Source organism: Oncorhynchus tshawytscha, linkage group LG04 (assembly GCF_018296145.1).
Source record: "Oncorhynchus tshawytscha isolate Ot180627B linkage group LG04, Otsh_v2.0, whole genome shotgun sequence".
Taxonomy (NCBI): Eukaryota; Metazoa; Chordata; class Actinopteri; order Salmoniformes; family Salmonidae; genus Oncorhynchus; species Oncorhynchus tshawytscha.
Genome location: NC_056432.1, coordinates 59,567,866 through 59,595,620, shown reverse-complemented (window position 1 = coordinate 59,595,620; position 27,755 = coordinate 59,567,866). Strand labels below are relative to the sequence as shown.

The window sequence follows — 27,755 nt, the reverse complement described above, 5'->3', positions numbered from 1 at the left end:
AGAGGCCAAATGAAACACTGATTGTGGTTGGCTCTTGAATGTGGGCGTGTACTATTTGTGCACCGATGAAACTGGCGCCATTATGGATCAAATCAAAGTACTAAATCTATATTGTACAATAATATGAAGGCGCGAACATGGTTGACCGAGTACTTCAGTTTCCATGGTTGGGGACCCATCTCCATTACACAGTTGGGAGAGCAAGCAAAGGAAATGGAGTACGAAAGGTTGGGTGCACTTGACTTACCTCGCCCAGCGTGATGGAGTGAGACACCTCATATCGTATTATTATTATTCACGTGAACAAACATATTATTGCATACTTGAATATTATCGTAGTCCAACTCATGATGTCAGTATAACCAAAGCACCTTTACAGGTAACTATAGCACCCTAGTTTGACCCAAATGTACAAATCACAGGTAGGACAGGTCTGAATAGCCTATTTCACTTCCAAAACACTTTTTCTCGGTGCTTTCATCAATACATGATTTCCTACCGTTGACAACTACAGTCTCAATATCATAATGTTGTTGATGATGAGCTCTGCACACTTTGAAAGTCAGACGGGTTTGGGTTGTTTGGTAATGCATATCGATTGCACCCATTGACTAGCGGCCTCTGCTGGGCGACAAAATGACATGCACGGAGATGTAAGAAGAGCTATTATTGGTTAAGATAGTATTTTTTTATTGAATCTGTTTCCTCATTGGCTTATTTAAATGTTCGTCACGGTGATGGGATGGGCCTTTATTTGGACTTTCTAAACATTCTTTGTTTTGAGGTCCTCTACCATATTAAATGGACATAAACATTGTACTGCATGCTTTCAGGATATTTTTTTTTGTGTGACATGCTTCGTAAACAACAGGTGTGGACTAACAGTGAAATGCTTACTTTACGGGCCCTTCCCAACAAAGCAGAGAGAAAGAAAATAGAAAAACAATTGTAAATAGTAAAGTAAAACACATAATAATATTAGATACACAATAAGTAACAACAAAAAATAACTTGGCGATATAGAAGTGGTACCAGTACTGAGTCCATGTGCAGGGGTACGAGGTAATTGGGGTAGATATGTACATATAACTAGAAATAAAGGGACAGATAATAAACAATAGCAGCAGTGTATGTAAATCAAAAGAGTTTGTGCAAAATGGGTAAATGCAGATATTTGGTTAACGAATCTGTACCTCTATATGGTTAACTATTTAACTAATTGTTACCGCTTGCCATGCGGTAGCAGGAGAGAACACTTTGACAATTTTCAGGGCTTTCCTCTGACACCACCTAGTATAGAGGTCCTGGATGGCAGGGAGCTTGACTCCAGTGATGTACTGGGCCACACGCACTACCCTCTGTAACACCTTGCGGACAGATGCCAAGCAGTTGCCATGCCAAGCAGTGATGCAGCTATGGAACTTTTTGAGGATCTGAAAGGCCCATTGGAAATTATTTTCAGCCTCCTGGGGGGGAAGAGGTATTGTCATGTACTCTTCACAATTGTGTTGGGAAGCACTCAAACTGCTCCACTTCAGTCTTGTACCACAGAGTATATCATTTTTGGTATTGTCTACCAGGCTACTTTTTATTTATTTAACCTAAATTTAAGAACAAATTCTTATTTACAATGACGGCCTACACCGGCCAAACCCGGACGACGCTGGACCAATTGCGCGCCGCCCTATGGGACTCCCAATCACAGCCAGTTTGATACAGCCTGGAATCGAACCAGGGTATCTGTAGTGACACCTCAAGCACTGAGATGCAGTGCGTTAGACCGCTGCTCCCCTCAGGAGCCTCCAAACAATAAGATTTTCTCTGATATTTCTTAGGCAGGGCAGCTTTTACAATCACAATGTCATGCACAAACCTTTATGAACAAGAAAACAACAAAACTTTCCAAGCTGTTTTTCACCATGATTTTACTGATAAAAGTATTAGAAATGTTATTTTTTTCAAAATATAAACACAATGAATGCTCGATGCCATAGCTACCTCTGGTGGCTACTTTTGTAACTACAGCAAAGAAGTCCATAGAGACATTATTTAGCATACACAAGAGGCAGATACAGTAAAATACAATGATGTTATAGCGCACAAGCACAATGTCAATAATACGTGTATTTTTGTATTTTATTACAGTTAGCATCTATTCTATGTGCCATTTTTATCTCAATGAACGTGTTTCCTGGATGTGAAAATCCTGCGCAGGTAGAACGCTCATGAAGCAACATCGTGACGTAATCCGACAAGGGTCAAAGGGCCGTTTAGTACTGAATATTCTTTTTTATGTACTGTAGCTACTGTAACTGTGAGCAACCGGAAAAGGTCCTAGTCTAATATTAGTTTATTGACAATAAATTATATATTTTCCGCAAATTGAATGTTATGTCTATCTCAGCGTGAACATAGAATCAAATCAAATATATAGATACTCTTTGGTCAAGGGACACGTATCTCTTGGGGTTAAAGTTCGGGGTTCAGCAAACACTTTTTAAGTGCGTCAGGATATGTATGTGCTTATTTGCTCTCGTGGTCAGCTTAACAAGGGATTTTACCTATTTAATTCACTGACCTTGCTTCAATGATACAAATTCGTTACCAAAACAGAGTGATGGGTACATCTACATTTCAGAGCATATCAAAGGATTTGTGAACGAAATCTTGTCGTTTAAGATACATAGACAGTTGTACATGTACTGAGGACTGGTCGTTGTAAGGAGTGAAATGTCTTTAATGTAGCACACCATTTTTATTATTCTTGTCATGTTGAATAACAACAGCTAACGATGTAGTTCGCTTTTTTTTATATAACAAAATACCGCGCTTACCACTGCTGCAATCTCAAGGTCGAAGCCTATTTGTCATTACTGAAATTTGCTAGCCAGGTAGTGAATGCACTGTTAATGTTGACCATGTCAGTTTTATTAGCTAGCCAGCTGTACTGTATTTGTATCTAACCTGTGCGAATGTTCGGTAGTCTAGCAGGCAGGGAAATGGCAGCTCTGCGACGTGCCAGTTCTTGTAGAAAGTACAAGACTATAATATGGACCGTGTCGGGACGCAACAACTGTCAATTTGTCAACAAGCGTCCAAACAACGATGGCGCCAAACTGCAGCAATCGACATGTATGAACTGTAAAATATTATCATGCCCACTTCGTCCATTTGTGACTCAACCACATAATGGCCTCAACCCTGGGCTCATTCAGGTTAGTTGCATGTCTTTGTTTCCACCATGACAATAGCTGACTGTCATTCAAATCACAATGGTCACACCACTCCTCTGTTATGTACTTAGCTCCTGTAACTGTGAGCAACAGGAAAAGGTCCTGGTCTAATATTATGCTACTACTTCTTTCACCAGCAACTGCTACACAGACCCATGAGTCCCAGATTGACTGCAATAAGTAAGCTAATGATCAAGAACAGCTTGTTCAAAAACCCTGTTGACCTGTGGAATATTTTAGGTAAGCAGTCCCCCCCCACACACACACACTAATTTGAAGATGATCTAATATTTCCCAGTCTGACGCTGACTCGTACCCTATCATTGCAGGTTCCACAAATTATTTCAGCACATCCCAGTCTACACAACAAGATCAAAAGAACAGTGATGGACCCAAGGGAAAAACTCCAGAGGAAGATGAAGGTCAGTAAGAAACCTCAACACCGCTTTGCATTCAGGCTACAGTCCTTTATACTAGCTATCTTGTGCCATGAATACACAGGTGAGATGTTAGCTGCACCTCTTAATTCCCCATTGTCGTTCAGAGGAGAAGAAGCGGCGGGAGCAAGAGGATCAGATGTACAGGGAACGTCTGCGCACTCTCTTCATCATCGCCCTGGTCATGAGCCTCCTGAACTCCATCAATACCAGCGGGGGAAACATCTCCTGGAATGACTTTGTCAATGAGATGCTGGCCAAGGGTGAGGTGTCTCGCGTGCAGGTGGTCCCGGAGAGTGACATCGTGGAAATCTACCTCCACCCTGGAGCAGTCATCTTCGGAAGGCCTGTACGTTCCTTTTCCTCATTCTAGAATCTGGACACTGATGTACAGTATACTACAAAGCAGAAACTGGCTAACCCCTTGATAACTTGCCTAAATATTCATTTTTTTTTTTTTTTAGAAAGATGAGCTTGGTCTAATTGATTCAACAAATGAAAACACGTATCTAAATGTAGCTTTTTAATTAACCAGAAAATCAATAGTTATTTTGGGTTGCTTATCAATGTTAGCTGGCTAACTCATTGATCCTACTTTGTAGTATACCCCTCAGCTTTTAGTGTTGCTACATTCCATCCCCACTTTTATGTTGTGATGGCCATGTCACCTATTTATAAGCACAGGAATCTAGATGATGTTCAGTGAAATATGCCCCCCTTCACACGCTTCCTCCGTTCATCTGTGTGCAGAGGCTGGCTCTGATGTACCGTATGCAGGTGGCCAACATTGACAAATTTGAGGAGAAGCTCAGAGCTGCAGAAGAGGAGCTGAATATTGACGCCAAGGACAGGATCCCAGTCTCCTACAAGCGCACTGGCTTCTTTGGAAAGTGAGTACCTGACTCTCAACCAACAGCTGTATCTGTGATGTGATCATGCAAGAATGAATATCACATGGAAGCCATGGTTAGGTAATATGATTACACCTCAATGACATGTCATATGTTTATACCTCAATAACATGTCATGTGTGTTTCCATGACATTGGTACAATATTACTTTTGTCTCTTTCTGTCACAGTGCACTTTATGCCCTTGGAATGGCTGCCATTGGGGTGGCAATCCTATGGTATATTTTCCGCCTGGCTGGCATGGGTGGAAAAGAGGGCGGCTTCAGTGCATTTGTAAGTAGGGGCTGTTGAACTGTTTTCCCTTTACTAGTCTTAGCCATTTTGTTGTGTTTCTCATGCTTGTCTGTGATGTGCTCAACAGAACCAGCTGAAAATGGCCAAGTTCACTATTGTGAATGGCAAGTCTGGGAAGGGTGTGAGTTTCAAAGATGTGGCGGGCATGCACGAGGCAAAGATGGAGGTGAAGGAGTTTGTTGACTATTTGAAGGTAAGAGGGCAAATGTAAAGAGGTGATTTGTGTGACAGTTAGTAGCAATGTCAACAGGTGTCTTGCTAACTCCTGATTTCTCTTGGCAGTGCCCAGACAGGTACCTCAACCTGGGGGCCAAAGTCCCTAAGGGCTCCCTGCTGCTGGGGCCCCCAGGCTGTGGAAAAACTCTGCTGGCCAAGGCTGTGGCCACAGAGGCACAGGTGCCCTTCCTGGCCATGGCAGGCTCTGAGTTTGTGGAAGTCATTGGGGGTAAGATTTGCACTGTTTCCAATCAGAAGTCCTATCCGTTAAGTTGTCCAAAGAAGACTGCAAGGTGGACAGCAAGTCAAAGCAATAATGAAGTATCTTTTGTCTGTAAGTGCAGGTCTTGGTGCTGCCAGGGTGAGGAGTCTGTTCAAAGAGGCGCGTGCCCGAGCCCCCTGCATCGTCTACATAGATGAGATTGATGCTGTGGGAAAGAAGCGCTCCAATAACATGTCTGGCTTCTCGAACACCGAGGAAGAGCAGACCCTCAATCAACTGCTGGTGGAGATGGACGGTGAGGAGGGGGTTTGTTTTGAGTTAACCGAGATTAGGGTTACACAAATAATAGCTTTCTGCTACTTCGTCACGGTTATCAATCTCTTTATCATAACTGACATGTGAAGGTTTTAAGTATTTTTGGGGGGAACATAATACATGTATCATGTCTTTTTTTGCTATTCAGCAACATTGTTTGCACTTACATACTGTTCATTACCGTTCTCCCAATAGGAATGGGCACTACTGACCATGTGATAGTCCTGGCCTCCACAAACCGGGCGGACATTTTGGACAATGCTCTCATGAGACCAGGGAGACTGGACAGGCACATATTTATCGACTTCCCCACTCTGCAGGTACAGTGCCCTGTCCTCTGAAAGTATCTATGTCCTGAAGATCTCCAATGTATTAAGTGTGCATGAGCTGTTTCCTTCTTGTGCATTTCAGGAGAGGAAGGAGATCTACGAGCAGCACCTGAAGATACTCAAGCTCACCCACCCAGCCAGCAGCTATTCCCTGCGTCTGGCAGAGCTCACCCCAGGGTTCAGTGGTATGTACACACATGGCTGAAGTTACTCAGTGGTTCGAGCCCTGAATGCTTATTTGGCTGACAGCCATGGTATATCAGACTGTATACCACAGGTATGACAAAACCCTTTACGTTGGTAACCAATTTGTAACAGCAATAAGGCACCTTGGGGGTTTGTGATATATGGCCATATACCACACCTCCTCGGGCCTTATTGCTTAAATAGCACCCCTCTAAAACAACTGTATATTCGCCTTCTTGTATGCTGTCACTGAACATGGGCTCACAGTTTTTAGAATACACTGATTTACTAACGGGATTGTGTATTACTCTCTCAGGGGCAGACATTGCCAATATCTGTAACGAAGCAGCCCTGCACGCTGCCAGGGAAGGCTACAAGTCCATTGACACCTTCAACTTTGAGTACGCTGTGGAGAGAGTCCTAGCCGGTACGAGGTCATTACGATGTCTATGAATGTCTGCCACCGTGGAACTCACTCGCCAAATTTCTTGTGGTAGAGATTGATTTCTGGTTCCTTATTGACTTTCTCCGTTTGTATCCAGGAAGTGTGAAGAAAAGTAAGATCCTGTCCAAAGAGGAGCAGAAGATTGTAGCGTTCCATGAGTCTGGCCATGCCCTGGTTGGATGGCTGTTAGAGCACACAGAGGCACTCATGAAGGTGACACCACCTCCATAGCTGTATATCCACTAATGTCAGTGTGTCTTTGCTCAATGCGATATTGTTGAATACTATGGAGAAATGAACAGGACCAAAAACATAGTAGATAGCCATATATTGTACAATGGTGATATATTCACTGGTTGTCTTGTTTGCCAGGTGTCCATTGCCCCCAGGACCAACGCTGCCCTCGGCTTTGCCCAGATCCTGCCCAGAGACCAGTACCTGTTCTCCAAAGAACAGCTGTTTGAGAGGATGTGTATGGCTCTAGGAGGAAGAGCCTCAGAGGCCATCACCTTCAACAAGGTCACCACAGGTAGGCTGTCTGACCATTCATCACAACATACACACACCTATAGCATTCAGTCTGTGAGACGTTTGTCTTTGCGCTAGGTGCCCAGGATGACCTGCGGAAGGTGACTCGTGTGGCCTACTCCATGGTGAAGCAGTATGGCATGTCCTCCAGTGTGGGTCAGGTGTCCTTCCCTGAGACAGAGGAGCAGGGAGCTGTCGGACGCAGGCCCTTCAGCCAGGGCCTCCAGCAGCAGATGGACCACGTAAGTCTACACCCGCGAAACATTACGAGTAGAAGATTCCCCTGTTGTAAGTTTACCTGTAGTTCTGTTCATTGGAGATAATCTTGTGAAGGATGGCTTGTATTTTGGTTCTTGCAGGAAGCGAAGCTGTTGATAGCACGCGCCTACAGACAGACCGAGAAACTGCTTCTAGATAACAGAGACAAGCTGATAATGGTAAGACCCTCATTCCACACTTGTTAGCCATATTTTTGTGTGACGTGGTGTCTACATAGCTACCATATTTAAACACTCATCATGCATTGTATTCCATTGTCAAACAATTTTGCGTTCACAGTTGGCTAACCGGCTTTCTCTGTGTGTATTTTCAGTTGGCCAATGCTCTTCTGGAGCGGGAAGTGGTGAACTATGAGGACATCGAGGCTCTGCTGGGACCCCCTCCCCACGGGCCCAAGAAGATGATCGCCCCTCAAAGCTGGATCGAAGCAGAGAAGGACAAGCAGGACACAGGGGAGGATGATGAGCCACGCCCACCTCCTCGTAGGAAGGATGATAATGATGTACATCTGAACCTGAGGCCTGTATGACCCGGTCAGTCTCAACACTCCTCTGCAAGAATCTGTACACACACTCCTCCAGCAATATAATGTAGGAGGACCAGAGCCCCTCGCTGTGAGGTTGCAAGTTTCCAGTACACAAATCACCATAAACAGTTAAGTGCCACCTCACCTGCTTTTCCTGGTGGATATCAGTTCAGTTTGTTGATAAATGTCCATTCACTCCAGTGAGGTGTAACTAGACGAGGTGTATCTGTTAGTGGTGAGGAACAGTGAACTCATAGACCTTTTAGGACCACGGGTCCTCTTTCACTTCCTTAGAGGGAACATTTGTTGGGCCTTTTTTAGGTTTTCAGAGTATTTTAACCATACTCTGGGTAAGTGGCACCTGGTCTGGGTCAGCCTTAGCATGGCATAAATGGTGTACCAGTAAAGGTTGTTCATTGCTGCAGTGGATATGCAGTTCATTGTATTATGGGCAGAATCCTACCTTGAGTTGTAAAATGGTGATTTGCTCCAAAATCCCTGTGATGCTCAGGGGTGTTTAAATAAAGCTTTATTTCAACTGTCCTTGAGTTGGCAGCGCCATCTTGTGTTCTGTTTACCAAACTTGAATATGACTTCAAGAAAATGTCCTCTATTTTGAGTATTTATAAATGAATAGTAATATGAGAACTGCTTTGAAACATATGTATTATGTAAAGTATTTATTTATAATTTATACATGTCAATCAAGAAAACAAAAATGTCACATCCAAACCATTGGTTCTCACAGGAGTTTGAGTATTGCATTATGTTGGAAGGAAAACTGTCCACCAAGCCATATCTCCTCAAATGTAATAGCATTGGTTATTGGCTTCAAATGTTTTAATTGTAGGTGTCAAACTGAAATGGCAGGAGAATTATCAAAGTGTATAGACCTCCCAAGTGGAGTTTGTTTTAGGAGTTGAGGATTAATGTAATATTGTTAGGGGAAAACTAAATTAAAGAAATGGAAAATATATGTACAAAATATTTATAAAAACGTAACACTAACAGCATTTAGAAAATCAATGTTTTCATATGGTAGAGGTCACATACAGTATTTTAAAAGTTAATACCAGACATGGGTACAATTCCACAGACGTTCTGTTTCCCTTTATAGCATGCTTAGCCCTTTTTGCCATCACTGTTTAAGTACATGGTCAACCTTTCTATACATTCCTCTCACATAAAAAGCTTTCTACAAAACACAAACCAAAAAATGATTAGAGAAACCTCCAAGATGACACACCTGACTGGTAAGGCCACTGTGGTTTTAAGTGGCTCTATGGACTGACTGACTGGAGGACTACAGTGCATATTTCTCTTCTCTCATTGGTATGCTCTACCATGTGTTTCCTTCCCTCCCTTCGCCATTCACACGCATACCACTCAGCACAAGGTGAACCATTCAGATGTTGCAGAATGCTGTGTGGTTGTCTCATCAAGCCGGTCAGAAAGTCGCTAAACTGGGAGGAGAATATAAACATTACCCATGATAGTCCTGAAAATGACAACGGTGACCTTTTACAGTTGCAAAGAGAGGGATTGGAGGAGAACAATATGTAGTGTCAAAAGAGCCTAAAGAATTGAGCTAATGCACTGCCGGAGACAACTGGAAACATAAAGGAATAGGAACACAGAGATCCACTAAACTTCTGCCAATCAGTCAAAATCCTACACTGAGGATGATCTCAGGTTCTAGCTACAAGAAGAAGAGGGAGGATGTATGATGAAGAATAGGGAGTTGGGTGGAGTTTAGGAGAAAATAGATGGCATCTGAGGATAAAGCTACGGTAAATGTACTGGTAGCTAAATAACCAGGCAGTCTCCTTAGCGTGGGTCGTACATGTTGGCCAGTTTCTTAAAGCGTGGTCCCCAGTCGTTGAGGTAGTCATAGTCCTGGTCGCCGTCTGAGCTGGCTGAGGCGATGGAGCTCAGGCTGCCTGCCAGGGAGCCATCACCCTCGTAGTCATAGATCAGAGCTGTGTCGTAGGGAGGGATGTTGGGGTCATGGTCTGCTGCCTCCAGGCCCTGTGGAGACACAAATAGGCAAGAAATACATTTGTTTCTCTCTGGGGATTTGGACCGTTCTTATTTCAACGGACTAAAACAATAGGCCAGGGCCATGATGGAATCCTTTCTCACATCATTGATGAAGTCCTCAATGTCAGTGGGGTCCGCTGGGGGTTTCCGTGGATACGAGGGGGAGGGCAGGTTGTCTGGGTAGTCTTTCCTGAGTGGCTGCTTTCCCCTGGGGATGCCAGAGACGGGAGGGTAGTAGGATATTGGGAGTGGTCCCACATCCGTTGGGTTCCTCAGTAGGTCAATGTTGAAGGCATTCTAGTGAGAGTAAAGGATGAGGAATATGAAGTGTCTATAGGACAAGAGAGGCGATGTTGTCACCAGATAACTTGGTTCTGCCAGCTGGAACGTGTTATAATGTCTGACCTCATCCTCCTCTCCACCACCCTGCTCGTCATAGTTCAGGACATTGTCACGGATGTCTTCGTCTGAATCCCCCACCAACAGCCCTTCTCCTTTCTTCATATGATGCCGTCTGCAGTTACCCACGGCTACAGCCAGGAGTAGCAACACTGAGAACACAGAGACCCATCTCACTGCACAGAAACATTTGGGAAAATGTGTGTGTTCATGTAGCGATGTGCTTTGTTCAGGTGTTGTGAGGGTTTACATGAGGTATAGCTTACACAGCAGGAGTGCGATGCTGGCCATGATGACCAGTAAGGCAATGAAGCTGACACCAACTCGTGTTCCGAATATGGCAGCAGCTTCGGTCTTACATTCACCGTCTTTCCCACACGGACACACAGTCACATTGACCTGAGCATATGCACTGAGACTTGGGGTGCCAGAGTCAGTCACCAACACAGTGACAGCATATTCCCCTGTCTCCAGCTCTACCAGGGGTCGCAGCACTGCATGAGTCTCTGGAGAGAGAGAGAGTGACACAAACACAGATAGAGGGAGTTGGAATGAGAAGACATAACATATGTCCTGGATGATAGGAGTATCTAATTCTGTCCTTACCATTGACCTGTATGATGGTCCAGTTGGCAGATACATTAATGTCTTGCAGGTGGAAGGTGAAGGGTTCAGCGTGAGGGGGCAGGTCCTCATCCACAGCCGTCAGGAACAGACCAGATGTCTTCCGGCCTGACTCGCTGCACACCGTCCCCATCAAGGGGAACAGCTGAGGGAGGAAGTCATTGGTCTCCCACAACGTGATCACCAGAGACGCTGTGGTCGAGATTCCACCAGCGTCTAGGAGGAAATGGCATCATTTACTGTCACTTCCTGCTTGACCTGACGCCTCAAGTTACGTGAGGTGAAGCAGTGGCTAACTCGGGATACTCACCTGTGTCTGTGACTCTGATGACTGCATTGTAAATGTTGTTCTTGACATGAGGGGAGAGGACATTGAACGGTTTCCTGGCTGCGATTTCTCCAGTCTCGTGATTGATTATAAGCCATCCCTCAGGATCTCTGAGTATGTCATACCTGATTGAAATGACAGCAATGTTTTCATTTCCTTATAGACACAGATAGTATATAAACGTATATTCTTATATATTCAGTGTAAACACAAATGAAAGAGTTCTCCAGTGCACCAAACTTACTTGAGTTTTGCATTATCGGGATCGTAGGCAATGTTACTGGCCAGCACGGTGCCAGGGTCCACAGACTCAGGAACCAAGATCTCTATGGGGTCTTTAATAAAGCGTGGGGCCTCGTTCTCATTCACCACGGTCACCACCACTATGGCACTGCTTACAGGGTTCTTGGGGGCCTTGATGCTGAGAGGGTTCACATTCTCCACTGTCAGAGTCAGAGTATACACCTCTTGGGACTCGTAGTCCAGAGCCTGCAATAACAAACAAAAAAGGCAGAGGTTTTGAAAGACAACTTGGATAGTTAGTCACCACTAGATGGGGTAACAGTGTCATGTATCAAGGCCTGGCTCTGACTGTGTGTGAACACATGCTCTATACTCTATATAGGCTTTATATAAACTGGATTAACTGATTGTCATGTTTGTCATTCTAACATGGAGCCAGAATGTCCCCCACACATTCCCTCCCGTCCTCCTGCCGGATGGAGAATAACTTACCTTCACCACTGACAGAATACCCTCATTGGTCACAGGGTCTGTGCGAATGGCAAAGTTCCTAGAGGGGTTGCCCTTGGCGATGGTGTATTTTGTCTCCCAGTTTCCTGTCCCTGGCTCATCATTGTCTGTGGCGTTGACCCAGCCAATCACAAAGTCTATTTTGTTCTCCACAGCTGACATAGTGTACTGTATTCAGGAAACAGACACAACGCAGTTGTGTTGTGTTTAGTTTATATAAACACATGTGAATGTGCATGTCTATATTTTGAAGCTGGCCTGAATGATGTGTCCATATCGTTTATATCATCTGATAAAAGGCAATTGATGGAAGGGAGCTAACAGTTTCCTGAGAGATTAAACAGTGAAACTCACCTGGTCTGGGGAGAATCGTGGGGGGTTGTTGTTGATGTCAGTCACATGTATGACTGCATTCGCAAGACTGGTTAACCCCATGCCTGACATGTCAGCAACCTGCAGTTTCAACCGAAAGCCTTTAACCACCTGTAAGGAATGCACAGACGTTCACAGTCATTTATGGCACATACAGCATATTATTTTACATGAATTAGTTTTTCCTTTCAAACACCTTTCAAAATATTGTGCTTCTGATGAACCAGAAAGGGCATGACCTAAATAATGGGTCAATGAAAAGACAAAGGAAGAGCCCTTATACCTCCCAGTCTAGACCCACGTCTCGTGTGTAAATGGCCCCTGTCTCGTTGTTGATGCCAAACATGGTCTTGTTGATGCGGAGAAGCGGGATGCTCTCCTGGCCAATGATGGAGTAGCTCAGGATAGCGTTGTCTGTGGTTGGGTCGTCAGCATCAGTCGCAGTCACAGACATCACAGATGTGCCTGTTAAAACAACAACAATCACTCTCTCAGTTCACTACCCAATCAGTTGGCATTTTGTGTACCGACTGCGTGTACATCCACAGCGTGTGTAGGTGATACCTGGTACGGAGAATTCATAAACGGATCCAGCAAACTCTTTCTGGGAGAAGTTGGGCCGGTTATCATTTTGATCCAGCACTACGATCTCAATGGTGGAGGGATTCTCCAGTCTCTCTCCACTGGGCGACAGGGCAAAGGCTTTCAGCTGCCGAGAACAGAAACAGGACATTACTCTTATGTTTCTCCACATCCTCTTTTCATTCATAGTGTTTGCTGTTCTTACACAATTCTCAGCTTATTGACTGTGATTGATTTGGGTCTATATTCAGCTGCTCATGTAGACCTGGGAAGAAAACAACCCACTATAGTAACATACTTCCCTTCTCACTCAACCAAGACAGTCAATTTAACAAAATCGCATTGGTAGACGTTCAGTTGAAAAACATTGGATGACATGCTAACATTGAATAACATGCTATTATGTCATGTGACATTCCTTGTTACCCAAAAAAAAGAAGGGTTCTGGCTGACCTGCAGTGACATAGTATAATTTATGTGTCAAAGGCAATAGTGCTAATGTCTCTCCTGTGAGTTGTACCGTGAAGCTTCTGTATTTCTCTCTGTCCAGGGGAATCATGCTCCTGATCCAGCCTGTTTTATCGTCTATCTCAAACAGGTTCTTAGGGTCCTGGTCAACCCCTGGTCCTTCCAGCTTGTAGATCACTTCTCCAGTGAAAATCTTGTCTGATTTGATCTGGGGAAACAGACAACACAAGAGGATGGCTGGGTGAGAATCTCATTGGAAGAGTGAGAGGAGAGTGAACTGAACAGAACAGCACATAGAGTACCAGATGTGATTGTGGTCACTGATGGGAATAGAGAGGGAGAGCAACAGCACATAACTGGTTAGTGGTTCTGGAGGTCAGAGAGGCCAGCGTGGCTCTTTCATGCTCAGTTTAAATGGCTGTCTGTCTGGACAATAGCCATGTTCACTTTAGTCTGAGAGCAGTAGGTTGTCTTGATCACACGTGACTGATCTTACATACCATGTTTGGTAAGATCAATTTCACTGGACCAAAAAGTGTCAGTGTTACCCTAACATTTACGTTGTAGTCACTTAGCCAACACTCTCATCAGTTAATGTGTACAATATAGAGGCCCTAACATCAGTATAGATGAGATGACGTGATTCAGTACCTGGACCAGGTTTTCAGGGACTTGCTTGCTGTTCTCCAGCACCCTGATTGGAGGGATGATCCAGTCCCTCTTCACCCTGCTCAGACCCCCACTGCTCCTCTGTCTCCATGGATACAGGGCCGCTGGGTTCAGGTCCTCCCTGCCCGCTTGGCCACTGCTCCCGACCTGGGGGCAACAGAATGGGATTCATTTAAGAGACCATTTAGATGGTCTGAGTGAGGGCCATACATTTCTGGATGAATGAAGTCGTTTAAATCATGATTCACATTCTTCATGTCAAGGAGTACAGAACCCAAATACATTTGTATATTTTTGGTAGTCGTGTTGTGGCTACTAATATCAGTTGGTGAGGGATGCAGCAGCTGGCCTCTCTCTGCGGCCTGGTGGTGGTTGAATGGTGACCCCCGTCCCCTACCCCGTCCCTAAAGTGGGTGAGGGGTGGAGAGGCATGGGTTCAGATTTCACACACTACATGTAAATTGGGAGGTGCTGGAAACAAAAAGTGAGCCCGAGAGGGGGTGCTCTGGGGGGTGCTCTGAAGTACCAGAACGTATGAAAATAAATCACAATTGTAATAAAGAAATGGTGCTTGCATAAGTTGCACACATGGGGACAATTATTTTGTAGCCTAGCGTCCAGGGAAAAATGTAGATGACTGGAGACTTTACCTCACAAATGATCTAAATGACAGGCTACTTTTACAATGACAGACAGAATCTGAGATCAATAAAAAAACGACATTGTCTTGAATCCCTCAATAGCCAAGGTGTGTGGAGACATACACTGAGTATACCAAACATTAGGAACACATCCCACAGGGATGCTGGCCCATGTTGACTGCGATGCTTTCCACAGTTGTGTCAAGTTGTCTGGATGTCCTTTGGGTGGTGGACCATTTTTGATACACACGGGAAACTGTTGAGCGTGAAAAACCCAGCAGTGTTGCAGTTCTTGACACAAACCGGTTTCTCCTGGCACCTACTATCCAGCCTGTAGTAAATGTAAATGTAAATCCTGGATGCTCAAATTAGTATGATGTGTTACGTTTGGCAGATAGTTACTTAAGGCAAAAACAAAAGTAGGGTGGTTGGATGAGTGGAACAACCTTAGCATTTTAGCTAATTAGCAACTTTTCAACTACTTACTACTTTTTATCTACTTTACAACTACTTCCCATGTTAGCTAACCCTTCCCCTAACCTTAACACTTTTAGTTATCCCTAACCCTAACATTAACCTTTCTCCTAAACCTAACCCTAACATTAACCCCTAGCCAATCTAATGTTAGTCAGCAAGCTAACATTGGCCACCTAGCTAGAATTTGTATATCATTATATCATATGTTTTGCAAATTCGTAGCATATACAGTTGAAGTTGGAAGTTTACATACACTCAGTTTTTCACAATTCCTGACATTTAGTCCTAGTAAAAAATGTCCTGTCTAAGGTCAGTTAGGATCACCACTTTATTTTAAGAACGTGAAATGTCAGGATAATAAGTTGAGAGTGATTTATTTCAGCTTTTATTTCTTTCATCACATTCCCAGTGGGTCAGAAGTTTACATACACTCAATTAGTATTTGGTAGCATTGACTTTAAATTGTTTAACTTGGGTCAAACGTTTCGGGTAGCCTTCCACAAGCTTCCCACAATAAGTTGGGTGAATTTTGGCCCATTCCTCCTGACAGAGCTGGTGTAACTGAGTCGGGTTTGTAGGCCTCCTTGCTCGCACACGCTTTTTCAGTTCTGCCCACACATTTTCTTTTGGATTGAGGTCAGGGCTTGGTGATGGCCACTCCAACATCTTGACTTTGTTGTCTTTAAGCCATTTTGCCCCAACTTTGGAAGTATGCTTGGGGTCGTTGTCCATTTGGAAGACCCATTTGCGACCAAGCTTTAACTTCCTGATTGATGTCTTGAGATGTTGCTTCAATATATCCACATTTTTTTCCTCCCTCATGACGCCATCTTTTTGTGAAGTGCACCAGTCCCTCCTGCTGCAAAACATCCCCACAACATGATGCTGCCACCCCCGTGCTTCACGGTTGGGATGGTGTTTAAACAGTTCTATTTTTGTTTAATCAGACCAGAGGACATTTCTCCAAAAAAGTACGATCTTTGTCCCTATGTGCAGTTGCAAACCATAGTCTGGCTTTTTTATGGCTGTTTTGGAGCAGTGGCTTCTTCCTTGCTGAGCGACCTTTCAGGTAATGTCGATATAGCACTCGTTTTACTGTGGATATAGATAGTTTTGTACCTGCTTCCTCCAGCATCTTCACAAGGTCTTTTGCTATTGTTCTGGAATTTATTTGCACTTTTCGCACCAAAGTACGTTCATCTCTAGGAGACAGAACGTGTCTCCTTCCTGAGCGGTATGACGGCTGCGTGGTCCCATGGTGTTTATACTTTCGTACTATTGTTTTACAGATGAACGTAGTACCTTCAGGCGTTTGGAAATTGCTCCCAAGGTTGAACCAGACTTGTGGAGGTCTACATTTGTTTTCCTGAGGTCTTGGCTGATTTCTTTTGATTTTCCCATGATGTCAAGCAAAGAGGTACTGAGTTTGAAGGTAGGCGTTGAAATACGTCCACAGGTACACCTCCAATTGACTCAGGCTAATTGACATCATTTATCAGAAGCTTCTAAAGCCATGACATCATTTTCTGGAATTTTCCAAGCTGTTTAAAGGAACAGACAACTTAGTGTACGTAAACTTCTGACACACTGGAATTGTGATACAGTGAATTATAAGTGAAATAATCTGTCTGTAAACAATTGTTGGAAAAATTACTTGTGTCTTGCACAAAGTAGATGTCCTAACTGACTTGCCAAAACTATAGTTTGTTAACACGAAATGTGTGGAGTGGTTGAAAAACAAGATTTAATGACTCCAACCTAAGTGTATGTAAACTTCCAACTTCAACTGTAGTATGTTTTGCAAATTCATAACATATTGTACGTTTTAAAATTCGTAACATATAATATGAATTATATTTCATAACATGTCTACGAAATAGGTGATGGACATCCACAAGTGAATACATACCATACGAAACGTAATATACCATACTAAATGGAGTATCTCGGATTCACGTACAGAATAATACGAAATGGTCTTAGACCAGGTTGTACTACCATGCCCCATTCAAAAGCACTTAAATCTGCTATCTTCCCCATTCAGCCTTTGAATGGCACACACACAAGCCATGTCTCAAGGCTTAAAAATCCTTCTTTAACCTCTCTCCTCCCCTTCACCCACACTGATTGGAGTGAATTTATTAAGTGATATCAATAAGGGATCCATTCACCTGGTCAGTCTATCTCATGGAAAGAGCAGGTGTTCTTAATGTTTTGTATACTCAGTGCATATTGTACACTGAACAAAAATATAAACGCAACATGCAGCAATATCAAAGATGATACTGAGTTACAATTCATATAAGGAAATCAGTCAATTGAAATAAATTCATTTGGCCCTAATCTATGGATTTCACGTCTGAGAATACAGATACAGTATGCATATAGTGCCGTGAAAAAGTATTAGCCCCCTTTCTGATTTTCTGTACTTTTGTATATTTTTGATACTGTATGTTATCAGATCTTCAACCAAAACCTAATATTAGATAAAAGGATCCTGAGTTTATAAATCACCCCAAAAATATGATACTTATTTTATTTAGTTAATTAACAGCTATGCAACACTCAATTCCCTGTGTGAAAAAGTAATTGCCCCCTTACACTAAATAACTGGTTGTGCCACCTTTTAGCTGCAATCCCTGCAGCCAAACGCTTCCTGTAGTTGTTGATCAGTCTCTCATGTCGCTGTGGTGGACATTTTGCCCACTCTTCCATGCAGAACTGCTTTAACTAAGCGACAGGGTTTTCAAGCATATACTGCTTGTTTCAAGTCCTGCCACAACATCTCAATTGGGATTAGGTCTGGACTTTGACTAGGCCATTCCTAAACTGCAAATTTGTTGCTTTTTAGCCATTTTCATGTAGAATTGATTGTATTTTGGATCGTTGTCTTCCTGTATGACCCAGCTGCGCTTCAGTTTCAGCTCACAAATGGATGGCCTAACATTCTCCTATATAATTATCTGATACAGAGCAGAATTCATGGCTCATGGTTCATGGTTATTCATGGTTCCTTCTATTAAGACAAGTCGTCCAGGTCCTGAGGCAGCAAAGCATCCCCAAACCATCACACTACCACCACCATGCTGACCGTTGGTATGAGGTTCTTACTGTGGAATGCAGTGTTTGGTATTCACCAGACATAATGGGACCCATCTCATCCAAAAAGTTGACTCAAGTTTGCCAAAAAGCACCTGGAAGCACCTGGATGATCATCAAGACTCTTGGAAGAATGTCAAAAGTATAACTTTTTGGACGACATGGGGTCCCATCATGCCTGCCAAAAAACAATTACTCTCGTGTTCATTCTCATTCTCTATCACGCACGCTCTGCCTTTATCTCAAGCACACACTCAGACACACTCAGAAACACTCACACCAGCTGTCACCTATGGATTTAGTTCCTGTGATTTCCCACCCTCTCTCTTTCTCACACTTACAGACTCCCCTTTATGTTCAACTTTGCACCTGACTAGGGGTTGGGGGTCACCTTACGAATCCGCTCTGATGACAGAATTCCTCACACACACATTCAAACACACATTCCTTAAGAAAGACACCACCTGTCATCACTCTTCAGAAGAAAAATCTCAGCATTTAGTGGTAACAACATGATCACGGTCATTGGCAGATAAGTATTGTCTATATAAAAATAACACTTTTTGTTCTCATTCAGCTTTTCATCGTCAATCATAAAGTCTGTAGTAACAACTTGTAATTTCAGAGTAATAACATGTTAACACAACTAAACAGAATATGGAACATTGACCATAGCCAATTCCTCATGTGACTCTTTCCATACATAAAGACACTGATATGCGGAATACATTATTAGATTGAATCACTATTGTATATTGGGACATGGTGACCCTTCCCTGTCCCTTAGCCTGGAGATATGACACACTGGCACTTTGTTACGCTGCTGTAGCATACAGTCTGAGGAGAATATCAACTATGTGCAGGCTGAGTTAGGAGCAGACTAATCTTAGAGTGCTCTATATTCCTGACCCCGACCCTAAGCCACTGGTGTAGCCCTGCCTACGCTCATACAGAGATGTTTACACTCACATACCAGTCTAGACAGCAAATCCTTCTCACCTTCCACTACCGCTCTGATCACAGATCAGAGATCAAGCTACGGCCAGTCAGAGGCCAAAGGCCCTGTTCAATCAAAATCTGTAACTGGATGATGCGGTTAAGACTGAAACTACATTCCTGTTGAATTCCTGATTCAACCGCTCTACTCGGCAACTTGTGAATTCAAACAGGTTTTTTGTGGTTGTGGGGTTACTGGTTTTGATTGAATACAACAACAGCTCAGGAAGAATAACTTAAGTAAAATAATAGCATATACTATCAGAATTAGAGAAATAGATGTTGAGGTCTAGCCTTGTGAACCAAAACTGAACACTGTGCTCCTGTTTAGTTTTGTGAGATCAGGTTGTTGAATGGGGCTAGAGGTCTAATTTGGAAAGAGCCTGCTACATTCTGAAGAGAATCAGTGAACAGACACAGTTAAAATCATTGTGTTGATCTCCTGTGGTCTCAACTCCATCTGGGTGGCAAACAAAACCAGGAGGGCTCTGTAATGTCTTCATCTCTTTTCCAGTTCAGCAGTGACTGGGCTACACCTAGGAGTCATCTTACCAATTAGCACCAGTCACCTCTGACAGCTAGGGTGAAGGACAGCAGGCCTCCTCTTTCTTCTCACCAACATGAACTGTTTTAGGGACTTTTTCCCAGATACTTTTACACCTTGGCCTCTCACCCCGTGGCCAGCAGTTGCCTGGTGTCTCTTGGGGGTCAACACCCCCGTTAACACAGTGAGGTGTACTGCGCTCTGAAGTAGGTAGGTAGGACTGCGCTCTGAAGTAAGTGGGTGGGACTGTGCTCTGAAGTAGGTAGGTAGGACTGCCCTCTGAAGTAAGTAGGTAGGACTGCGCTCTGAAGTAGGTAGGTAGGACTGCGCTCTGAAGTAAGTAGGTAGGACTGCGCTCTGAAGTAGGTAGGTAGGACTGCGCTCTGAAGTAGGTAGGTAGGACTGCGCTCTGAAGTAAGTAGGTAGGACTGCGCTCTGAAGTAGGTAGGTAGGACTGCGGTACGTGTCTCGTGGTAAGTGTCTCGCGGTACCAAACCAGATCATACTTTATACACAACCTTTCAATTGTTTATTTGTGTTGATTTGCAGACTGGTTAATGACGCGGCCAAGAGGAGGGAATAAGCTGGCAAACTTATTGGGAAAGTTAAAGTTAAGGTATCAGAACAGATGTGTTATTGCGGTCAGCGTTGCTGATATCAAGGTCAACACCAAGCTTGATATACAACTATGCAGAGTATCTCAATAAATTGTATTTCAAAATCACTGTGTATTTCACAATCAAAACATCCATGATCTTATTTGCGGTGTGTGATAACGTTTACTGTCAAAAGGTTTGCGGCAACGTTTCCACGTATTAAGCGGTTGCTGTGAAGAAAATACTGTTCAGACTGACCCCACACTGAGGAGCTGAAGGGAGACTGTCATGGGTAGTGCCAGCAGCAAGGACCCTTGGCAACTCTCTCGGTTGTCTCTAAAAATAGCTTTGAAAGTGTGCCAATCTCTCATTTAGATCCTGCATTTTGTGAATGAAACTTAGCTGCTAAGAGACCAACATCTGTCCCATGGAGTGGACAATTATTTACTGAAGCTTGGTCGATAGAACATTATGCCGTTGTCTACTATAGTATCCAAGGATGAAATTATTCAAATTCATGCTGTTGAGTCAAGGATGCTCAGTCAGGGGAGGGATTTCAAATGATAAACAACAACAAAAAACAAGTGCCTTGAAAATGAGAGAGAAAAAAAAGTTACACACACACACACACACCCATGGGTATGACATGGTGGGGGAGCATGACTGATACCCTTCCCTTATATCTTCAGAGCTGTTACAAGCTTGCACCAACTGTATGAGGTATGTCATGAGAGTAGTAACTCTGTTTGAAATATGTATTTGTGGTTTACAGTAGTAGCTGCTGTGTGATAAAAACAACTATTTTTGCTTAATTCACTCCATTTACCGCAGCTGGTCGTAGTCAGTGCAAGAGACACAGATATTTACCGTCACTCATATATATCTAGACAGAAACATAAGGCTTTTAGAATTACAGTATGCTCTTGCTAGAGTTCCAATTCTATGTCTGCTTTGTTACGGATTCAAACAGTAAGTCATAACTTTAGAGACTTGCCTCTCTAAAATAGAATATAAAATAGACCCCTGAGTCAGCCATGTGCTAGCTGAGTGGAGGTACAGTCTGTGTATGTGAACTGGCCAGAGTACCACAGCATGAGCAGGAGGGGAAGAGGGAGAGAATGCAGGCAGCATGCCTGACAATCCCTCTGGTCATGGGGTGGAGGGTCAGACAGGTTCCCCTGTTCCCCTCATGTTCCCCCTCCGTCACTGTTCCAAAGGCTCATTCAGTGTCTTGTAATGAGCAGCTATCTACCTCGCTTCCCAACCCCTCAGCTATAGCTTCTTGGGCCTCCTATTTTTGGGGGTACGAGCCAGGGTTTCACAAAAGCAGATGTCTGAGCTTCATGAATGCTGACCTAGTGGAGACGGCGAGAGTTACTTAGGACTCCGCTCCCAGAGTGTGGGAGTGAAAATAGCACTTGTTCATTTGGAGTGGAATTTTATTAAAACCTGAGGGAGGTTGTACCAGGACCAAAACCACTTCCTCAGCTCATGATGTCACCTTTATTTCTTTCTCCCAGCTCTGGCTCAGGAGTCTTCCCACCACCACCTTTACCACCACCACCCTCACCACCACTCCTACCACCACCACAACCATCCCTACCACCACCACCACCCTTACCACCATCCACCCCTACCACCATCCCTACAACCACCACCACCTCCACCACTACCCCTTCTTCGCTCCAGGGTCAGTCCTCTTTCAGCGGGTCATGATAGAAGTCCAAGGAGAGACCATTACCGTGCCCATTAACACTGCTGTTTTTGTTCCATCGGCCTTGTCTGCCACTGCCATTCCCTTATCTCATTCAAAAGAAAATACATTACCTTTTGTGTCAGAGAGAAAACATCCTTTGATGCAAGGCATCAGGTGCTCTGAATGAGATGGGATAACAAGTGTCCCATTTCAAAAATGTATTTTCCTGTTCCTTTCCATGTAATGTTTGTCACATCTGTTGTGAATGGAACATGAACACAAAGACTAAATGGAACCTGTTTTCTAACAACATGAAGAGAGAGACCCTATCCTTTGAAGGGTCACTAATTGGTCAATGACTCAGCTGGTGAAAATGGAGGTAACACCAAAGCCTGTTACAATATTGTCTCTTTCCTAATTTGTCTTTCCTTCATCTTCATGTCCTTTCTCCTCACCTCACATTGGAGGGGAAGATCCAAGGCCTCTCCACTCAGATCTTTGAGAAAGAGGTGAGGAGAGTGGATGCCAGCAATCAAGGAAATATGAATTGGGAAAGAGCCATTGGGAAAGATAATCTCTGGTAACAGTGCACTGGCATGGTGGTTTTAATGTTGATTCTGACCCTGTAGTGGAGGCCCTTCCTGTTCCTGAAACCCAAGTCTGTGTAAAACAGAAAGAAGACAGAACAGGCCTGTGCTTCAGACGCTGAGCAGCTGTACTGAGTGATTTCTTCCAATGAGCATGAACTCAGCACCGGCTGCTGCTTTATGGACGGATTTGTCCCTGATTTCATGGTTTAGGGAGTGGCCGACTCCTCTTTCCGCTGCGGGGATTACTGAGCAGGACAAATGGCATCAAGTACGCATCTGGGAACAGCTGCTGGCCAACATGACCGTCTCTATGAACAGAGCCCATGCTCTGTAGGCAACACAACCCTCTTTCTTTCCAAAGGATATTCTCAAAAACAACACAGCCTTTCTCCCATTGGGGTAGATGTAGTAGGTGTTTGTGAAATCTCGCCAGCCACTTTCCACTCACTGGGTTGTAACACCTCAAACTCACATAGGTTAAACTTACACACAGAGCTAAAATAGTTATCTGATGTGCTGTATGTAACCTGAGTAACTAGGATCCTCAGGTATGAAGGATCTTGTTCTGTGGTTTTAGGTCTCTCACATCGGTCCACTCACAGATAGATTACTGAAATAGATTACATAATTCTATCCTCCCGATTCCTGCTTACCAGCAAAAATTAAAGCAGGAAGCACCAGTGACTCTGTCAATAAAAAGGTGGTCAGATGAAGCAGATGCTAAGCTACAGGACTGTTTTGCTAGCACAGACTGGAATATGTTCAGGGATTCTTCCGATGGCATTGAGGAGTACACCACATCAGTCATTGGCTTCATCAATAAGTGCATCGATGACATTGTTCCCACAGTGACCGTACGTACATACCCCAACCAGAAGCCATGGATTACAGGCTACATCCGCACTGAGCTAAAGGCTAGAGCTGCAGCTTTCAAGGAGCGGGACTCTAACCCGGAAGCTTATAAGAAATCCCGCTATGCCCTCCGACGATCCATCAGCAAATAAAACTGAAACATGCATGAGAGCACCAGCTGTTCTGGACGACAGTGTGATCACTCTCTCCGCAGCCAATGTGAGTAAAACCTTTAAACAGGTCAACATTTACAAGGCCGCAGGGCCAGACTGATTACCAGGACGTGTACTGCGAGCATGCGCTGACCAAATGGCAAGTGTCTTCACTGACATTTTCAACCTCTCCCTGTCCGAGTCTGTAATACCAACATGTTTTAAGCAGACCACCATAGTCCCTGTGCCCAAGAACACTAAAGTAACCTGCCTAAACAACTACCGACCCATAGCACTCACGTCTGTAGCCATGAAGTGCTTTGAAAGGCTGGTCATGGCGCACATCAATATTCCATAGACCCTAGACCCACTCCAATTTGCATACCGCCCTAACAGATCCACAGATGATGTAATCTCTATTGCACTCCACACTGCCCATTCCCACCTGTACAAAAGGAACACCTATGTGAGAATGCTATTCACTGACTACAGCTCAACGTTCAACACCATAGTGCACTCAAAGCTCATCAACAAGCTGAGGACCCTGGGACTAAACACCTCCCTCTACAACTGGATCCTGGACTTCCTGACTGGCCGCCCCCAGGTGGTAAGGGTAGGTAACAACACATCTGCCACACTGATCCTCAACACAGGGGCCCCTCAGGGGTGTGTGCTCAGTCCCCTCTTATACTCCCTGTTCACTCATGACTGCACGGCCAGGCACGACTCCAACACCATCATTAAGTTTGCCGATGACACAACAGTGGTGATCAACGACGAGACAGCCTATAAGGAGGAGGTTAGAGACCTGGCCGTGTGGTGCCAGGACAACAACCTCTCCCTCAACATGATCAAGACAAAGGAGATGATTGTGGACTACAGGAAAAGGAGGACCGAGCACACCCCCATTCTCATCGATGGGGCTGTAGTGGAGCAGGTTGAGAGCTTCAAGTTCCTTGGTGTCCAGATTCAAGTTCCTTGGTGTCCAACAAACTAACATGGTCAAAGCACACCAAGACAGTTGTGAAGAGGGCACGACAAAACCTATTCCCCCTCACGAGACTGAAAAGATTTGGCATGGGTCGTCAGATCTTCAAAAGGTTCTACAGCTGCACCATCGAGAGCATGACTGACTGGTTGCATCACTGCCTGGTATGGCAACTGCTCAGCCTCCGATGCAAGGCACTACAGAGGGTAGTGCGTACAGCCCAGTACATCACTGGGGCCAAGTTTCCTGCCATCCAGGACCTCTATACCAGGCGGTGTCAGAGGAAGGCCCTAAAAATGCTCAAAGTCTACAGCCGCCGTAGTCATAGACTGTTCTCTCTGCTACCACACGGCAAGCAGTACCGGTGTGCCAAGTCTAGGTCCAAGAGGCTTCTAAACAGCTTCTATCCCCAAGCCATAAGACTCCTGAACATCTAATCAAATGGCTACCCAGACTATTTTCATTTCCCACCCCCTCTTTTACACTGCTGCTACTCTCTGTTATTATCTATGCATAGTCACTTTAATAACTCTACCTACATGTACATATTATCTCAATTACCTCAACTAACCGGTGCCCCCGCACATTGACTCTGTACCAGTACCCCCTGTATTATAGTCTCATTATTGTTATTGTACTGCTGCTCTTTAATTACTTGTTCCTTTAATTTCTTATTCATATTTTTTAAACTGCGTTGTTGGTTAGGTGCTTGTAAGTGAGCATTTCACTATTGTATTTGACGCATGTGACTAATTAAATGTGATTTGAAGTGTATGGATAATCCAAATCATATGTATGTATGGGCCTTCAAGTGTAGAGTGGGCATTGGGCTATAGTCTATTGTTGATGGTCCCGGTGTTCATGTTCTTTGGTATGTGTTTGTACTTAAAGTGTATTACTTTCAGATTACACATTTTGTGATGCAAGCTAAGCCCCATAGGTTGCGTCATCACATACCTGTTCCTCTAAATCACAGTAAGACACATGACCGATGGCTGGCGGCAAACTGTGACTGACTGGCATTCCCCGCGGCTGTTTCAATGATCTATTACGACCATCTTCTACAGCTGATGTCGTTTACCATGTGGTTCTCGAATTTGATACACTAATAAAGAAAATGTGTCTCAGATAGTTGCCCTTACCCATTTTTAGAACTATGTCATTATAAAAATATACAGTAGGCTACACACTTTGCCATCATCAATTCAAAGCCATTGCTTAAAAAATTGTTTGAAATCTTGCGATCCATAATTTTGGAAATGAATTAGCTGCAAACCTGCAACATCCATAATGATTTCAGGCCATTCAACAGAAGAGGTTACTGAGGGCCAATTGTCTACATCTCCAACCTGGGTTCCATTACATGTATAAACAGCCCTAGTGACTGAATGAGTTTTGAAGTTATGTTAGTAAAATGTCTGTTTACAATGTCATCCATTATGTGTCTTATAATGGTGTTGATGACAAGCCTGCTAACAGTCGAGCCCCGATTTCCGCCTGATGTATAAAAAAATCAGCATTCGTTGGTCATTTACAAGAGTATTCATCATCTGATCTACAACGGTTCTGAAATGTTTAGATTAGCCAATAGCCACGTTCACCTCTTCACATGATGTTTATCACTTGTATTGATGAAAATCAGTTTGTTAAACATGTTAAACATAGCATATTTCATCAATTCAAACATAAACCATAGATTGACTAAATAAACAGCTAAAAGTTTGTCCCACCACAGCTAACCCCTAACTCCTGCACTGTGGAAATATAGAACAAATACAGCTAAAACGACTTAAATCACATTTAAACTGCTTTAAATAACACATATACATCAAAGTAAAAGTCTGACAAGCATACTGTGAGAAAATATCAAATGTATCCCTTTGTAGCTCAGTTGGTAGAGCATGGCGCTTGTAATACCACTGCAGTGGGTTCGATTCCCAGGACCAGCCATATGTCAAATGTATGCACGGATGACTGTAAGTCGCTTTGGATAAAAGTGTCTTCTAAATGGCATATATATTATAGCCTGAAGTTGAAATGGTTCCAATTCTGTGTGATTTAAGAAAGTGTAGGGCATGAAGTCTATAGAGTGACACCACAGTACTCAAAGTAGTATGATATTTCCTACCTGACCAAGGCCAGCCACCAGCACACACAGCACTGCCAACCCCCTTGATGCCATCTCCTGTGCCAGCATGTGATCTTCTCAACGAACTCCAACACGTACTGTACCCAATGACCACGGTGGATCCTCTTTCTCAAACCAGTTTTAAGAGAAGCTCGGGGTTCCTGACAGTACTGGGCAATGGAACCAAATGTCTCAAATCCAAACCCCCTGTGTGTCTCTCTCCCTCTCTTTCTCTGGGCAGTGAGTGCAGAGGCGATTGAGTGACAGCACATGTGCACTGGGGTGCATGGGAGGGCTGAAGTTTGAAATTCTAACCCCTTAGCCCTCTGAGTCTCCAACTGAGACACACCCCAGCTATGGGCAGGGAAATAGGGGGGGGGGTCACTGGATGCAGAGAGAGAGATAGGGAGAGAGAAAAGGCGAGAGAGAGAAAGATGGATATATAGAGAGGATTGAGATAGCAAGAAAGAGAGCGAGAGACAGAGAGAAAGAAAATGTAAAGATAGGGACAGAGGGAAGAGTAAAGGAGAGATGGAGAGAAACATAAAGGTAGAAAGAGAACGAGATAGTGAGGGAACGAGAGAGAAAGAGGAAAATAAAGGAGTGTGGAGAGGAGAGCAGAAGAGCAGCTGGTGGCTGTACTGTGTGGAGAGAGCCCTGGGGAAGGTCAGTCCTCAGCAGCAGTGTTCAGTCGGTCACTGCTCTGCTCTGGCCGGCCTGCTGTCCCTGACCCTGGACCACACAGCCCAGGAGGAGCCTCTACTGTATGTACACACTCGCACTCAACACTGCACTCACCCTCAACGTACTAATACAATATTCACTGTCGCAAACAGAACA

The 27,755-nt window shown here is 44.0% G+C and overlaps 2 protein-coding genes across 3 annotated transcripts; one reads left to right on the top strand and one right to left on the bottom strand.

Moving 5' to 3' along the window:
- The first annotated feature begins 2,329 nt into the window (after positions 1-2,329).
- spg7 (SPG7 matrix AAA peptidase subunit, paraplegin) lies at positions 2,330-8,464 on the top strand. 2 transcript variants are annotated; one of them, XM_024418780.2, is made up of 18 exons: positions 2,330-2,891; positions 2,984-3,215; positions 3,371-3,473; positions 3,563-3,655; positions 3,778-4,019; positions 4,421-4,560; positions 4,751-4,853; positions 4,942-5,067; positions 5,157-5,319; positions 5,435-5,608; positions 5,824-5,948; positions 6,040-6,142; positions 6,460-6,570; positions 6,686-6,801; positions 6,961-7,117; positions 7,195-7,358; positions 7,476-7,553; positions 7,709-8,464. In XM_024418780.2, the coding sequence occupies exons 2-18, from the start codon at positions 3,000-3,002 to the stop codon at positions 7,922-7,924; spliced, it is 2,430 nt and encodes an 809-aa protein (XP_024274548.1). In that variant the 5' UTR covers positions 2,330-2,891; positions 2,984-2,999; the 3' UTR covers positions 7,925-8,464. The 2 variants fall into 2 exon arrangements, with proteins under 2 accessions (XP_024274548.1, XP_024274547.1); XM_024418779.2 differs by having other exon boundaries at positions 2,331-3,215.
- A 122-nt stretch (positions 8,465-8,586) lies between these two features.
- On the bottom strand, positions 8,587-27,171 carry cdh15 (cadherin 15, type 1, M-cadherin (myotubule)). Its single transcript, XM_024418781.2, has 14 exons — positions 26,916-27,171; positions 14,139-14,303; positions 13,540-13,695; positions 13,002-13,146; positions 12,721-12,902; positions 12,420-12,548; positions 12,048-12,233; positions 11,557-11,801; positions 11,295-11,437; positions 10,967-11,200; positions 10,627-10,866; positions 10,367-10,512; positions 10,064-10,258; positions 8,587-9,949 (listed from the first exon to the last, which is right to left on the bottom strand). Exons 1-14 carry the CDS (start codon positions 26,982-26,984, stop codon positions 9,749-9,751), a joined length of 2,436 nt encoding a protein of 811 aa, XP_024274549.2. The 5' UTR covers positions 26,985-27,171; the 3' UTR covers positions 8,587-9,748.
- Positions 27,172-27,755: the final 584 nt, after the last annotated feature.